The sequence below is a fragment of the Schistocerca piceifrons genome, chromosome 1 (assembly GCF_021461385.2).
Source record: "Schistocerca piceifrons isolate TAMUIC-IGC-003096 chromosome 1, iqSchPice1.1, whole genome shotgun sequence".
NCBI lineage: Eukaryota > Metazoa > Arthropoda > Insecta > Orthoptera > Acrididae > Schistocerca > Schistocerca piceifrons.
Window position 1 is genome coordinate 1,001,228,512 of NC_060138.1, and position 17,576 is coordinate 1,001,246,087.

General features: G+C 40.3%; 1 protein-coding gene across 2 annotated transcripts in view; it reads right to left on the reverse strand.

The window, feature by feature from the left end:
- LOC124795349 (mannosyl-oligosaccharide glucosidase) overlaps positions 1-17,576 on the reverse strand; it is a 53,437-nt gene that overhangs the window by 14,704 nt on the left and 21,157 nt on the right. Inside the window, exons 1-3 of one of the 2 annotated variants that reach the window (XM_047259341.1) lie at positions 17,335-17,430; positions 12,062-12,300; positions 11,800-11,957 (exon numbers count right to left, since the gene is read on the reverse strand). In XM_047259341.1, the coding sequence (XP_047115297.1) occupies positions 11,800-11,957; positions 12,062-12,300; positions 17,335-17,392 (455 nt within the window). In that variant the 5' untranslated portion in view covers positions 17,393-17,430. Of the gene's footprint in view, positions 1-11,799; positions 11,958-12,061; positions 12,301-17,334; positions 17,431-17,576 lie in introns of those variants that run through there. The other variant, XM_047259349.1, reaches the window with a different exon arrangement.

The following is a 17,576-nucleotide window of genomic DNA, read 5'->3' on the forward strand; positions in this document are numbered from 1 at the left end:
GGCAATTATGGCAGCAAGGCAGAGACTGGAGGTGCTGCAGATTAATCTGCACCACAGTAAAGGGGCCACCGCTGCCCTGAGCTGCTGCCTGGGAGACAGAAAGTGGACATGGCCCTGATACAAGAAACCTACTTATATAAAGGGGACGTATTGGGCCTCGGTGGCACTGGAAGTAAGCTGATTTATGCTAGAAATCTAAGAAACTCCAGAACATGCATCCATTGAGAAATGGAATTCCTTTCATGTCAATGATGGATTTCTGTTCCAGGGACCTAGTAACTATCACGATGCAGCAATATGAGGAAGGTATCACGAGGGAAATTGTTTTGGCTTCAGCATACCTTCCTTACAAAGACAGCTCTCCTCCTCCTTTGGAGGTGAGGAGACTGACAGAAGCTTGCCATCAGCAAGACGATCAACTGTTGGTTGCATATGATGCCAATGCCCACAACCTAGTGTGGGGCAGCAAGGAAACCAACAGTAGATGTGAGTACCTTCTTGAATTTCTCTTGCCTAACAACTTGAAGGTCCTGAATAGAGACAATGAACCTACATTTAGGACATAACCTTTGGTTCCATGATGATGGGCAGCTACAATGTTATGTGGCATTAGAGCCATCCTCATCAGGCCACATATATACTAAATTCAAGGTTGAAGTGGGAATCAGACAGACCACTGCCTATAGGAATCCCAGGAAAACAGACTGGGAGACATATAGGAGAGACCTTGACTTAAGCTTATCAGAAATTAAAACCTCGATAAGAAATCCAGTAGAGTTTGAGGAAGTAGCAGAGGCTGTTACCTCTGCCATAGTGACCTCATACCAGGACAACTGCACAATCATCACGAAGTGCACAAATATGAGTGTGCCTTGGTGGAACAATAACTTGGAAACGCAAAGAAAACAGGTACGGAGACTGTTTAACTTTGCGAGACATAAAGGACAATGGGAAAAATATCATGAGGCTCTTGTCAACTACAACCTTGCAATTAGACAAGCACTGGAGGTATCCTGGAAGGCATTCTGGGAGGAAGTGGAGAGCAGACTTCACAGAATTCTCACTACAGTACCAACTAATCCAGCTCTCCCGCAACAGGCAGGAGAGAATCTCTTAAGAATCCTATGCAGGTTATTCAGGGTTAGCCTAGCAGTAGGAATCATTCCCAATGCCTGGAGGGCAGTGAAGGTTGTCTTTATTCCAAAGCCAGGGAGAAGTAATCATACCAAGGCCAAGGATATGGGACCTATCAGTCTGTCCTCCTCCATTCTTAAAACAATGGAAAAACTGGTTAATGTATATGTTGGGGAGAGGAGGCTAATTAGGGACCCCTCTAAACTCAAACCAACATGCATATCAACCAGGTAAATCATGTGAGACAGCTCTCCATCAACTCGCTGGGAGGGTGAAGAAAGCACTTCACTTTCAAGAAATAGCACCCTGCATCTTCCTGGACATCAAGGGGGTCTTCAGTAATGCAACCTTCGATTCCATGGTTAGGGCAGCAGTGGTGCATGACCTAGGCACCACTATATGTAAGTGGACTAGTGCCATGCTTAGTGGAAGGAAGGTAGAGGCTACCATGATCAATGAAAGGATGGTAATTAACACCACTAGAGGTTGTCCACATGGAGGAGTTTTGTCCCCTTTATTGTGGAACCTAGTGGTGAATGAACTCATTGAGAAACTAAATTCCAGACAATGTTTTTACCAAGGATATATAGATGACCTTGTCATACTAATACTTGGCAAATTTACTGACACATTTAGAAATATGGCACAAGGTGCATTGGACATTGTGCAAGACTGGTGCATTAAACAGGATCTAAGGGTTAATCCTAAGAAGACTGTTGTGGTGCCATTCATGAAGAGGCATATCCAACATTCAAGTTGGAATCTAAAGCTCTTCAATGAAACTACCTGTGAAGGGGATAGTGAAATATCTAGGGGTAACCTTAGATTAGAAACTAACATGGACCCCTCACATTAAGAGCATCTGCTACAAGGTGAAAGGTACTCTAGTGAGTACCAGAAGGGCTGGTGACAAAAACTGGGGCCTAAGCCCTAGAGGTAAGCACTGGATATACACCACGGTGGTTATACCGAGGAATTCCTACGGGGCCGTAGTGTGGTGGAAGAAGGTAGAACAGCAGGTTGTAGCTAAGGAGCAGAGACTGGCCTTCTTAGCAATTGTTGTTGTTGTTGTGGTCTTCAGTCCTGAGACTGGTTTGATGCAGCTCTCCATGCTACTCTATCCTGTGCAAGCTTTTTCATCTCCCAGTACCTACTGCAACCTACATCCTTCTGAATCTGCTTAGTGTATTCATCTCTTGGTCTCCCTCTACGATTTTTACCCTCCACACTGCCCTCCAATACTAAATTGGTGATCCCTTGATGCCTCAGAACATGTCCTACCAACCGATCCCTTCTTCTGGTCAAGTTGTGCCACAAACTTCTCTTCTCCCCAATCCTATTCAATACTTCCTCATTAGTTATGTGATCTACCCATCTAATCTTCAGCATTCTTCTGTAGCACCACATTTCGAAAGCTTCTATTCTCTTCTTGTCCAAACTATTTATCGTCCATGTTTCACTTCCATACATGGCTACACTCCATACGAATACTTTCAGAAATGACTTCCTGACACTTAAATCAATACTGGATGTTAACAAATTTCTCTTCTTCAGAAACGCTTTCCTTGCCATTGCCAGCCTACATTTTATATCCTCTCTACTTCGACCATCATCAGTTATTTTGCTCCCCAAATAGCAAAACTCCTTTACTACTTTAAGTGCCTCATTTCCTAATCTAATTCCCTCAGCATCACCCGACTTAATTAGACTACATTCCATTATCCTTGTTTTGCTTTTGTTGATGTTCATCTTATATCCTCCTTTCAAGACACTGTCCATTCCATTCAACTGCTCTTCCAAGTCCTTTGCTGTCTCTGACAGAATTACAATGTCATCGGCGAACCTCAAAGTTTTTATTTCTTCTCCATGAATTTTAATACCTACTCCGAATTTTTCTTTTGTTTCCTTTACTGCTTGCTCAATATACAGATTGAACAACATCGGGGAGAGGCTACAACCCTGTCTTACTCCCTTCCCAACCACTGCTTCCCTTTCATGTTCCTCGACTCTTATAACTGCCATCTGGTTTCTGTACAAATTGTAAATAGCCTTTCGCTCCCTGTATTTTACCCCTGCCACCTTTAGAATTTGAAAGAGAGTATTCCAGTCAACATTGTCAAAAGCTTTCTCTAAGTCTACAAATGCTAGAAACGTAGGTTTGCCTTTCCTTAATCTTTCTTCTAAGATAAGTCGTAAGGTCAGTATTGCCTCACGTGTTCCAGTGTTTCTACGGAATCCAAACTGATCTTCCCCGAGGTTGGCTTCTACTAGTTTTTCCATTCGTCTGTAAAGAATTCGTGTTAGTATTTTGCAGCTGTGACTTATTAAGCTGATAGTTCGGTAATTTTCACATCTGTCAACACCTGCTTTCTTTGGGATTGGAATTATTATATTCTTCTTGAAGTCTGAGGGTATTTCGCCTGTTTCATACATCTTGCTCACCAGATGGTAGAGTTTTGTCAGGACTGGCACTCCCACGGCCGTCAGTAGTTCCAATGGAATATTGTCTACTCCGGGGGCCTTGTTTCGACTCAGGTCTTTCAGTGCTCTGTCAAACTCATCACGCAGTATCATATCTCCCATTTCATCTTCATCTACATCCTCTTCCATTTCCATAATATTGTCCTCAAGTACATCGCCCTTGTATAGACCCTCTATATACTCCTTCCACCTTTCTGCTTTCCCTTCTTTGCTTAGAACTGGGTTTCCATCTGAGCTCTTGATATTCATACAAGTCGTTCTCTTATCTCCAAAGGTCTCTTTAATTTTCCTGTAGGCGGTATCTATCTTACCCCTAGTGAGATAGGCCTCTACATCCTTACATTTGTCCTCTAGCCATCCCTGCTTAGCCATTTTGCACTTCCTGTCGATCTCATTTTTGAGACGTTTGTATTCCTTTTTGCCTGTTTCACTTACTGCATTTTTATATTTTCTCCTTTCATCAATTAAATTCAATATATCTTCTGTTACCCAAGGATTTCTACTAGCCCTCGTCTTTTTACCTACTTGATCCCCTGCTGCCTTCACTACTTCATCCCTCAAAGCTACCCATTCTTCTTCTACTGTATTTATTTCCCCCATTCCTGTCAATTGCTCCCTTATGCTCTCCCTGAATCTCTGTACAACCTCTGGTTCTTTTAGTTTATCCAGGTCCCATCTCCTTAAATTCCCACCTTTTTGCAGTTTCTTCAGTTTTAATCTACAGGTCATAACCAATAGATTGTGGTCAGAGTCCACATCTGCCCCTGGAAATGTCTTACAATTTAAAACCTGGTTCTGAAATCTCTGTCTTACCATTATATAATCTATCTGATACCTTTTAGTATCTCCAGGGTTCTTCCATGTATACAGCCTTCTTTCATGATTCTTAAACCAAGTGTTAGCTATGATTATGTTGTGCTCTGTGCAAAATTCTACCAGGCGGCTTCCTCTTTCATTTCTGTCCCCCAATCCATATTCACCTACTATGTTTCCTTCTCTCCCTTTTCCTACACTCGAATTCCAGTCACCCATGACTATTAAATTTTCGTCTCCCTTCACAATCTGAATAATTTCTTTTATTTCATCATACATTTCTTCAATTTCTTCGTCATCTGCAGAGCTAGTTGGCATATAAACTTGTACTACTGTAGTAGGTGTGGGCTTCGTATCTATCTTGGCCACAATAATGCGTTCACTATGCTGTTTGTAGTAGCTTACCCGCATTCCTATTTTCCTATTCATTATTAAACCTACTCCTGCATTACCCCTATTTGATTTTGTGTTTATAACCCTGTAGTCACCTGACCAGAAGTCTTGTTCCTCCTGCCACCGAACTTCACTAATTCCCACTATATCTAACTTCAACCTATCCATTTCCCTTTTTAAATTTTCTAACCTACCTGCCCGATTAAGGGATCTGACATTCCACGCTCCGATCCGTAGAACGCCAGTTTTCTTTCTCCTGATAACGACATCCTCTTGAGTAGTCCCCGCCCGGAGATCCGAATGGGGGACTATTTTACCTCCGGAATATTTTACCCAAGAGGACGCCATCATCATGTAATCATACAGTAAAGCTGCATGCCCTCGGGAAAAATTACGGCTGTAGTTTCCCCTTGCTTTCAGCCGTTCGCAGTACCAGCACAGCAAGGCCGTTTTGGTTATTGTTACAAGGCCAGATCAGTCAATCATCCAGACTGTTGCCCTTGCAACTACTGAAAAGGCTGCTGCCCCTCTTCAGGAACCACACGTTTGTCTGGCCTCTCAACAGATACCCCTCCGTTGTGGTTGCACCTACGGTACGGCTATCTGTATCGCTGAGGCACGCAAGCCTCCCCACCAACGGCAAGGTCCATGGTTCATGGGGGGTTCTTAGCAATAACAGGCGGAATTAGCAGCACACCAACCGTTGGGATGGAAGCCATGCTAGACACCTTTGGGTGAAGATGGAGGCAGCAGCTAGTGTATACAGACTCAAAACTGGTAAAAATTCGATATCACTATGTTCCACATCCAAAAGAACAACTTCAAATATTTACCGAAAATTGTGACAAAAATATAATATAAAATAAATTCACTGTTTGAAGGAGTCTTACTACTTTTTGAGTTTTATCATGTCTAATCTTTCTCTTTGACTGTGTGAAGTAGGTATATGGGGCACAAAAGAAGAAGTCCAACTGCACTGGGGAGTGGCGGCGCGAATGGAATAACAAGATTTCCAATGTGAAGAAATAGTACACCAGTTGCATTAAAAAACAATTTTAACACAACTAAGGTGCTATTTCTTTGCATCAGTATTCTTCAAAAACAGTTGCTGAAAATGATGAACAAAAATCTAAATGACAAGATTGGTCTTTGCAGTGGGCGCAGACGTGTGAGGGTAAATGCTGACATAATCGCCACTGCGCACCTTCACTGCACAATTTTTACACTACGGCTTCTAGGTCGCTGACATTGGTGGGTGGGGGGGAGCTTGTATCAGGGTTTGTCTCAATTACAGCTCTAAAACTGGCAGTATATTTAAAATGTGCAGCCGATATTTTTAGGGGTCAGTATGTCAATATTTCTTCAGTTGATATATCGATAACGGTATTTTTTTAAATATCAATATCTCGGATTCCAGAAATTTTTAAAAATATCAAAAGTCCTAACATCAACCACATCACACATTTCTATCCATTTTTGGGCATCTGTGTAATCATGGGTAAATAGGCACGGAGGTTTTGGACTGGGCGTACACCAGATTTGGAGCTTGTATCAGGGTTTGTCTCAATTACTCTGTAGCCCATAGTACCATATATCTGGTGCATACACAGTCCATTTTCACCCTACATGTTTGTCTGCCTGAAAGGACCCATGATCACACAAATGTCCAAAAAGGACTGGAATGTTGCGTGATGTGATTGGTGTCTGTGAGGGTATTTGTTGTGATATAGCCGTGCTGCCTCTTGACTGTTTCCTTTGGCTTGGCCATACACAAAAACCACCTTCGCTTGTTCCTGACATGATACTAGACCATTCTGCTGCTTACAGTAAGATGCATCAATCACACAGCCTGCAACATACAAGGAACACATGGCATGTGGTCAGAGGAACAGTCATTTGTCAGTGCCTTCTACCATGGCAACAGTGCCTTTCAGAACACATGTTCTTAGGACATTTTTTCCTCCATGTCCAGTCAGTAACCCGTCCCTGCAGTCTGTCAGTTTTATTAATGCTCACCCTGTATATAAAGTCTATGTCTGAGTGAACATTCATCAGAATATCATGTAAAAATTTGAAGTAAACAGGGCTATTACAAATGATTGAAGCGAGTTCATAAATTCACTGTAGCTCCATTCATTGACGTATGGTCACGACACACTACAGATACGTAGAAAAACTCATAAAGTTTTGTTCGGCTGAAGCCGCACTTCAAGTTTCTACCGCCAGAGCGCTCGAGAGCGCAGTGAGACAAAATGGCGACAGGAGCCGAGAAAGCGTATGTCGTGCTTGAAATGCACTCACATCAGTCAGTCATAACAGTGCAACGACACTTCAGGACGAAGTTCGACAAAGATCCACCAACTGCTAACTCCATTCGGCGACGGTATGCGCAGTTTAAAGCTTCATGCCTCTGTAAGGGGAAATCAATGGGTCGGCCTGCAGTGAGCGAAGAAATGGTTGAACGCGTGTGGGCAAGTTTCACGCGTAGCCTGCGGAAGTTGACGAATAAAGCAAGCAGGGAGCTAAACGTACCACAGCCGACGGTTTGGAAAATCTTATGGAAAAGGCTAAAGCAGAAGCCTTACCGTTTACAATTGCTACAAGCCCTGACACCCGATGACAAAGTCAAACGCTTTGAATTTTCGGCGCGGTTGCAACAGCTCATGGAAGAGGATGCATTCAGTGCGAAACTTGTTTTCAGTGATGAAGCAACATTTTTTCTTAATGGTGAAGGGAACAGACACAATGTGCGAATCTGGGCGGTAGAGAATCCTCACACATTCGTGCAGCAAATTCACAATTTGCCAAAAGTTAATGTGTTTTGTGCAATCTCATGGTTTTAAGTTTATGGCCCCTTTTTCTTGTGTGAAAAAAACGTTACAGGACACGTGTATCTGCACATGCAGGAAAATTGGCTCATGCCACAACTGGAGACCGACAGCGCCGACTTCATCTTTCAACAGGATGGTGCTCCACTGCACTTCCATCATGATGTTCGACATTTCTTAAACAGGAGACTGGAAAACCGATGGATCGGTCGTGGTGGAGATCATGATCAGCAATTCATGTCATGGCCTCCACGCTCTCCCGACTTAACCCCATGCGATTTCTTTCTGTGGAGTTATGTGAAAGATTCAGTGTTTAAGCCTCCTCTACCAAGAAACGTGCCAGAACTGCGAGCTCACATCAACGATGCTTTCGAACTCATTGATGGGGACATGCTGCGCCGAGTGTGGGAAGAACTTGATTATCGGCTTGATGTCTGCCGAATCACTAAAGGGGCACATATCGAACATTTGTGAATGCCTAAAAAAACTTTTTGAGTTTTTGTATGTGTGTGCAAAGCATTGTGAAAATATCTCAAATAATAAAGTTATTGTAGAGCTGTGAAATCGCTTCAATCATTTGTAATAACCCTGTATATATATTACATAAAGGATTTGTTCAAAAGTAGTGTGTCACATTTTTTTTTTAATTTATTGCTCAGATAGGTTCAAAAACTTCCAATTCTTTGAAGTATGACCCTTCTGCATCAATATATTTTTGCTAGCACAATTTCCGTACATAGTAAGCTTTCTGCAGTCCTATGTAGTTTGCACACTGTCAACCAACTCGAGATGCTTTCCTCTGCGGTCCCGTTTCAGCAAAAAAAAAAATCTGCCTTGGCCAGGTTGGAACTGTAGGGCGGCTGTGGCACCATTGTCAGACCGGTATAGCTCAGGTAGTCCATGAGAACAAAGTTGGTATGTGCCTGCATGTTGTCATAGTGCAGTTTTCCTGAAACACAGAACTCCTTTCAGACACATGTGACCCTGTGATTCAGTCTCTAGAGCACTGTCTTGTAAAATTGAGCACTGATGCACAGACCAGGGGGTACAAATGCAATGTTCACATTCTCAAGGAAATTGGGATCATCTTCACAGAGTTGCTTGAATTCTTCACACACTTCCACTCGGTGCCACTCTTGCACGTTGGTCAAAACTCTGGGCACAAGTCCTACGCAAATCTTCTGCATGGACAAGGCTTCTGATACAACCTCATGAAGAATCGTTTTCAGAAAGTCAAATAATTCTGACACCAAATTAACACCATTTGACAGACTGAATTCAGTGACTGGCGCACTTAAGTCACATGGTTGTCTGTCCTGCATGGACCTTGTCAGCGAACTTTTCCTGATCTTCTCTAAACACCTTGTGCCACTTGTTCAACTGTGATCTGGAATAGCAATCATACCTGAATGCTTCGTTAACCATTCCAAAAGCTTCCAGCAGTGTCTTCTTGAGCTACATGCAAAATTTTATCACACAGTGTTGCTCCAAAGTCTTCTCCATCTGAAGTTCGATGTGACCACTACATAGAGATTCACAGAAGAAGCTGTCCTAACCCTCCAAGATGGTGGAAGCAATTGATAGACCTACTGCTGAAAAGCTAAGGGTCTCCCTCACCATCCCCAACTGGTTCAACACTCTGCGACATATAGTTACATCACAAAAAAATGTGATGTATTACTTTCAGGACACACCCCACATTTATTTATATACCATATTTACTGAAAAACAGGTAAATAAAAACAAGTGCATATCCAAATGCAATACTGTGTCAAAATTTCAAGTCAATTGTCATTACTTTTCAAGTTCTGTGAGCACAAACATACACAGGCTGAACTTTTTCCAAACATCCAAACATCTAGACTCAGAGATTGATAAGTCCCATTAGCTACATGGTAACTAGTAGTGTTCATTGCAAAGCTGCATGACAAGCAGTAAGGTGCTATAAATACAATTAGGGTATTAACATATGTAATGAAATACTATCTTTGAAAAATACAATTGTAGAAAATAAATAATAAGCTACCAACAGCAGACAAACAGCAGCTATACCATACAATTTGAGGAAGTAGTAGCTTCTTTTATAATTTACTCAATTCAATGTTGGTGGCATAAGCACCAACAGCATTAAGCAGTACAGTGGTATTTTATTGTTAATACAGTATACAGATTAAGTCTCTGTCATTTTTGTTAATGTATACCTTGGTCCATACCGCATCCCTGACTGTTCTTCTTTATGGGATCTATGGAACAAGATGAATGTGTGAGTGACTAAATGAATGAATATACACAGATTACCTCCCTCTGCAGTTTCATATTCCCACCCCCATACCATTCTTCTGCTCCCACATCAGTCTCTCACAGCCTTGTCATTTACCTACTCTTCTGTAACTTATCCATATATTCCTTGGCCTATCTCCTTCTCTTATTGCAGGTCCTCATCCTCACACTGCACTATTTTTCTGGGTTTCTCTCAGCAACACTATACCTTAGCCCCTGCCTCATTATGTGTCCTACAGCCGCCTACATGTTCCGCACTGTCACTATCTTACCTAACCTTCTTATGTTTCTTCCAATACCCGTCTTAGGCCTCTTATAAATTCCCACCTTCCACTCCAGCCACAATGAGAAATGGTCTACTGGAATACTCTGTTTCAAATTCTGAAGGTGGCAGGGGTAAAATACACGGAGCAAAAGACTATTTACAATTTTTACAGAAACCAGATGACAGTTATAAGAGTTGAGGGACATAAAAGGGAAGCAGTGGTTGGGAAGGGAGTGAAACAGGGTTGTAGCCTCTTCCCGATGTTATTCAATCTGTATATTGAGCAAGCAGTAAAGGAAACAAAAGAAAAATTTGGAGTAGGTATTAAAATCCATGGAGAAGAAATAAAAATTTGAGGTTTGCCGACGACATTGTAATTCTGTCAGAGACAGCAAAGGACTTGGAAGAGCACTTGAAAGGAGAATATAAGATGAACATCAACAAAAGCAAAATGAGGATAATGGAATGTAGTCAAATTAAGTTGGGTGATGCTGAGGGAATTAGATTAGGAAATGAGACACTTAAAGTAGTAAAGGAGTTTTGCTATTTGGGGAGCAAAATAACTGACGATGGTCGACGTAGAGAGGATATAAAATGTAGACTGGCAATGGCAAGGAAAGCATTTCTGAAGAAGAGAAATTTGTTAACATCGAGTATAGGTTTAAGTGTCAGGATGTCGTTTCTGAAAGTATTTGTATGGAGTGTAGCCATGTATGGAAGTGAAACAAGGATGATAACTAGTTTGGACAAGAAGAGAATAGAAGCTTTTGAAATGTGGTGCTAAATAAGAATGCTGACAATTAGAGGGGTAGATCATGTAACTAATGAGGAGGTACTGAATAGAATTGCGGAGAAGAGGCATTTGTGGCACAACTTGACAAGAGGAAGGGACAGGTTGGTAGGACATGTTCTGAGGCATCAAGGGATCACCTATTTAGTATTGGAGGGCAGTGTGGTGGGTAAAAATCGTAGAGGGAGACCAAGAGATGAATACACTAAGCAGATTCAGAAGGATGTAGGTTGCGGTAGGTACTGGGAGATGAAGAAGCTTGCACATGATAGAGTAGCATGGAGAGCTGCATCAAACCAGTCTCAGGACTGAAGACCACAACAACAACATGGATAAATTTGACCTGTACATTTTGATAACACTTGATGAGGTATGTTACATGTTGCAGCAGCAAATAAGTCACATATGGCAAGTTTCAACTGTAAATACAGAAATATATGACACATAATCAGTTCATATTTACTAAATGTACAACAAATATCCAACAAAAAGCAATTTTGCATTATTAAAATTCAGTGTTTATGTGTCTTACCATACACCACCTCATGTGTTAAATTTATCTGTGAGAGGATGTAACTAACCATCCCCACCACTATTTTTCTCTCTGTTTTGACTACATCCCTGAGAAAATAATTCTGTTCTCTGATTTTCAACTTTTATTACCAACTTTCTGAGCTAGTATAAGCTGAGTGTTTTTTCTGCATTTAGTATTTTTGTGTGAACTTGGTATCAAACTTACTTTTATTGCAAGATAATACATAATTGTAGTGACTTAACCAACTGTATAGTAAATAATGTCACTGGAGAAAGTGTACCTTATACCACTGCCATCTGGCCTTAACATGTGTGGAAGGTACCACATCAGACCTGTAACTAAAGAATGTGGATCTCTTGTCTTCATCCCAAAATAAACTCCTGGGCGGTATGAACCCCAATATCTATCTGGAACCTCAAGACCAGACTTGGCAACAATCTGGAACACAGAATTTTATGGTTTAGTGGCATGCAATGACACAAGTATAAGAAAAACAGATTCTGATGGAAATGAAACAAATTAATTAGGAAACTTCAACATACTTTCGTGTCATCATATGGAGTATTTACACGAGTCTCAAGATAGCCCATGTAACCAATACAACCAGCAACTGCTAAACAAACAACTGTAACAGCTTTCCAAACAAATGGCATGCCCCTGGACTTCTTGGAGTTGTCTTCCGCTGCTTTCTTTTTGCCAGGCTTCTGGTGTGTACTTTCTACTGATAAAGGTTTACGTTGTCGTGCCATAGTCTGTACTGCAATTAATATGTGATGGAATTCTGGAACAAAAGAAAATTTTATATATTCTCTGATATTTTTGCTATACAGCTATGGACATCACAACTAACAAAATATAATAGATTGTCAATGAATTTAATATAAAAATAGAATGAGTAAAAAGGACAAAATGTGTTAGGAGGATTATACTAATAAGAATTTAAAATACTGGAAAATCATGTAGTGGATTTCTTAGCAATTGTTGCCATAAAACTTTTCAGACTTTTGGGAATGGTAATGAGTGCCGTAAAGTACAATATTTGAAAGTAACTCTTGATTTATACAAACATCAGGAAGTTCTGAGAAGTTCATGTGAAGTCTGCAAGTATATATCTTGCCAGCATGGATCAGAACAATTAATAATCATGTTAGTGATTCCACAGTGATCTATTCTGTAGTGACTTTTTCAATGCCAACAATGCACTCAACATCGAAACTAAGAGGAACACTCACAAATGTAGTACTTCACAAAACACCGACTAAACTGAATGAGGCAAAAATTAAAAGAAAATGGTGTGCAGCATCCAGTTATATAATATACCCAGGTGTTAGTTAATCTTTACTAATGAAGACTGAAAAACAACTGTCCCACTAAAACAGCAAACAGAGGAAATGTCACAAGGCTTTGTAGCCTCTAATAAATTGTGAAATATTTTCACACGAAATCGTGTAAAGATTAGGTTTCAAGAAAAGTGCAAGTAATAACTCTTAACTTCCATGGTGAAAGTTATTTGTAAATATATTACCTGTTAGCATGTCTTAGTGGGTGTCAGAGTAAAAATCCAATCGTTTGGGGTTGAGTCCTCTGTCTGTTGTCAGATTTTTTTCTGTTACTTATGTCTTTCGCCTCTGGCATTGATTTGTGAATGAAAAAAATGCCAAATGGCACCATGGTTTGGAATCCCCTATATGGCTAAGTCAGTTCAAAGGTCACAGAAGGCAAGGGCACAAAACTTCCAATAAAATCGTGCTCTGTAAAGCACTGCAGTGTTAAAACTAACATTTGGGTTTGGAACTGATTTGCTTTTAATTTGTTGAGAAAGCTCAGTAATTATGTATGCTGAACATCTTTACAGAATATGCCAATGATGATAATGTGTATTTTAGAGTAGCAATATTACAGGTACTTGAAATTACAACGATGACGGGAGGGGTGGGAGGGGGGGGGGGGGATTGACTGGGGGAGGGGAGGGGGCGAGATGGGGGGGGGGAGATCAAAAACCCCACACTCTCACATTATCATCTCAGAATTTCTGAAGAACCCTGTGAATCCTTGAAAAATAATTTATTCAACACATTTCTTAGGAAATATAGTCAACATGCATACCTATGCTTTTTTTTTATCTTAATGACTGCAAAACCTGCCAAGCTATTTATGTCATCTGTAGTTACCGTTCTATTGCCTACTAATCTCACTGAATCACTACTTTATAATAGATCAGAAGTTAACTTTATTCAGCTGTTGTCAATAATTTGCTACTGGATGTCGATATGAACATTATCGGTGTTTTTACTACAATAATGAGAGCAAATACAGTTCAAATTGTATATTTTATCCAGTTACAAAAAGAACCCTAATAACCCTAATTAGCACTTAACTTGCTCTCTTTCATTTAGCTCAGTCCTCCCGACTTCCCCCAGTCTAAACATATGGGCAGATCTGACAGTAGCTTTTGTTCAGCCTGGAAGGAAATGATGAACCACCCTTTCCACAATCTTTTTACATGGGTTGTGATTGGAGATGACTCGGCTGACATAAGGGCTTGTGATATTCCATGGCTGCTTGTGTTTTTCAATACCCACTGGAAAAAAATTTCCTGGTAGGAAGTAACACCATACAGAGAGTGCTATTAGCAAGAGCAGGAAATGGCCAATGGGAAAGCCTAAATTTGTTTACTGAAAATGACTGGCTGAAAGGTCTAAATGTTTTTTAATTTTGTGGATCTCGCAAAATCTGAAGTTAGTCAGCAGTCCTTAAGGGTCTAGGTGTAGGTGTAGAAGTCCTGTGTCTTCTGGTACAGAGGTGACATTTTTGTATCGAATTTCTGAAATTGGGAACAGGTGATTCTTCAGGATCGACCAAGTTATTTCTTGCAATATGGAAAGCAGAGAGGATCTTGAAGGGTGGTTCATCATTTCCTTCCAGGCTGAACAAAAGTCCCCAGTTCCTGAATACTAGTCCAGGAGTCCACATTAGTGTACAGGATGAGCTGATGGGTGTGGCCAGGAAGTAAATGTTAAAATGTAACAATGCTGTGAAGCACTCAATCACTTTGACACCCTGAGCAAGCTTAAGGTAGTTCTATAGCACCCAGCAAAGACATAACTTCAAAATATACAGTGCTCTCCCTAGCATAAAGGGAAAGGGATGTTGTTCTGCTGCACAGCAAGGCATATGGAAATCTGGAGAACTGAAATAGCTAAGGAGGCCCACTAGTGGAGTTACTGCGAAAAACTGTGCTGTTTGAACAAAGAAATTGTAACTTTTGTGTAGACACTGAAAACTATAGTGCATATAAAGTTGCTGTATCGCAGCAGTGTATGTAAAATAATGTAAAACTTCTGTATTACTCTTATAAAAATATTTCATTGTAAATCTGGACATGTCTCCTGTACACCAAATTAAATGATTTCAAAACTGTATATTGTGAGATAAGTAAATAATATTTCATGTGTCTCATGCTCTGTGGCGTTTCTGCTGAGACAACCATGTGTCAGTTGGAGGAACAGTGGCAGGGAGAAAGCAAAATACACCACCTAACCATTGCATATCTCATTCCACTCTGCTAGGTTGAAGTTATTTTAACTTTACTTCAGACTGAAGTTTGCTTACAATGCAAAGATTCTTCCTCCATTGAGATGACCTGGCCTGAGGTATCCAAAAATTGGAATACGTTGTATTTCAGCCTTGAACAGTCATAGATTTCTGCTTGAGTCACTTCAGGTTTTGTAGCTGAGTTTTATCATTTAGCGAGTGTGCATATCCTCCGCATGCAGATACCTCAAATTAGGAGGTGGAGCCAAGTAGCTATCTGAATGGTGTTGTTAGGGTGACAAGGCGTATTTGGTGAGGTTTAATTCAAGTTAATACATTATATACATGCCTTGAAAATTTACGTTTTTGTGTTTTTGTGTGAGTTTTCCCCAATTAACTTTGTATCCCTGTTTTGTTTGTGTGGAGATTATCAGGGGAAGTACCTTGGAGTCAGTGGGAGATGATATATGAACTGTAAGCGGTGTACGTATTTCAGCCCACTGTTCATATCTTGAAATTTTCCTGGGGGTAATTGTTGACACTAGATTATTGAGAAGTTTAGCCCTTTCTCGTGGCTAAAAGCAGAGCTGGCAATCTAATTCAGATGATTTGATAATGTTGCGATTCAGAGGTTTAACAGGTCTGCCAATAAGCATTTCTGAGTAAATCTGTGGACCAATACATAACATAATTCCTCTCACCTGCTGCACATTGCCAGATGAATGTGGATTCTTGTCACAACTGTTTGGTGTTACAGAATCTTCAAGAATGTATGAAAGGAGCATTTCTCCTGGTAACCTTGCATGGACTGGAATCACTGCAGGTAACAGTGGCTGCACATCATTGAATCCCATGGTTTATCACTTAGAGGGGGCATCTTTGAATAAGTCTCTGGAAGATTCCATATTACTCTATTTCCATAGGCTTTTGAGGGGAGAGTGAAACAAGAGAGATGGTGGAAAGTCAATTAGGTATCCAGGAACTGGAAAAGGAAGGAACCAGAACTGAATAAGAATATGCATTTCACATTCTGCTGCATAATGTACTAAGGCAGCTTCCAGATGATGAGCAGAAGGATGTGCTGAACAACTTGCGTAGTTCAAAATGGAAAATATAGAAGAAAAAAGATGTGGTGATGAATCTAGACCATCTTCTGTATGAGCAAGTGAGATTTTAGAAGAGAGGAATACACAGGATTAAAATTAGCCAATGTAATGCTCACTGTAGTTACTACTCTTCGTAAGGTGAAGCTTAAGTTTCAGTTTAAGAAATTCGTTTTACAAAAACCTTTCTACAAGTTTGTCCACAAGAAACAGTAAGCATTAGACACAGGTAGATGCTGTATTCCTTGACTTCTGAAAGACATTCAGTACAGTTCCAAACTGTTGCCTAATGAAAAACGTATGAAGTGTATGGAATATCAGATTAACTATCTGACTGAACTGAAGAGTTTCTAGCAAACAGAACAAAACATGTTATTGTGAACAGAGACGTAAAAGTAAGACAATTACTTTTCAAAATATATGTATATGGCCTAAGCAGACAATGTTGCAAGTTACATGAGGCTTATCACAGATAATATGGTCGTATACAGAGAAGTCCTGACACTAGAAAATTGTAGCGAAATGTAGGAAGGTCTGCATAGGATCAACGCTTGGTGCAGACAGTGGCAACTGACCCTCAACATAAACAAATGTAACATACTACATACATAGACAGAAAAACCGTTTACTGTATGATTACAGATAGCAGAAAAATTACTGGAAGCAGTTACTTCCATAAAACATATAGATATAGTTACTTCCATTAAATATCTAGGAGTATGGGTACCAAGCAGTTTGAAGTGGAACGACCACATAAAGTTAATTGTGAGTAAGGCAGATGCCAGACTGAGATTCATTGTAATAATCCTCAAGAAACGTAGTACATCAACAAAAGAAGTAGCTTAAAAAGCACTTTTTTGACCAATACTTTGATTGTGCAAGTCAGTCTGGGACCTGTACCAGATAGGACTGATAGAGGAAATAGACTAGATCCAAAGATGAGCAGCACATTTCGTTACAGGTTCATTTAGTAAGCGCAAAAGCATCATGAAGATGCTCACCCAACTCCAGTGGCAGATGCTGCAAGAGCAGCATTCTGTATCACGTTATGGTCTAATGATAAAAGTTCTAGGAAGCTACATTTCTAGAACAGTTAACCAATATCTTGCTTCCTCTATATCTCACAAAAAGACCATAAAGACAAAATTACAGAAATTTGAGCCTACATAGAAGCTTACCATGAATTGTTACTCCTGTGAACCATACATGACTGCAACATGAAGGGGGAAGTGACATGGTACACAAAGTATTCTCTGCCACAAACTGTACGGTGGTTTGCTGAATACAGATGTAGATGTTAGAAGAATACCACAGATACATGCAGAATAAAAAGTACTTTCAAATAAATAAATAAATAAAATTAAAAAGAAAAAGATGTAAATAGCAGCTAATCATTTACACATACACTTATTATATGTTA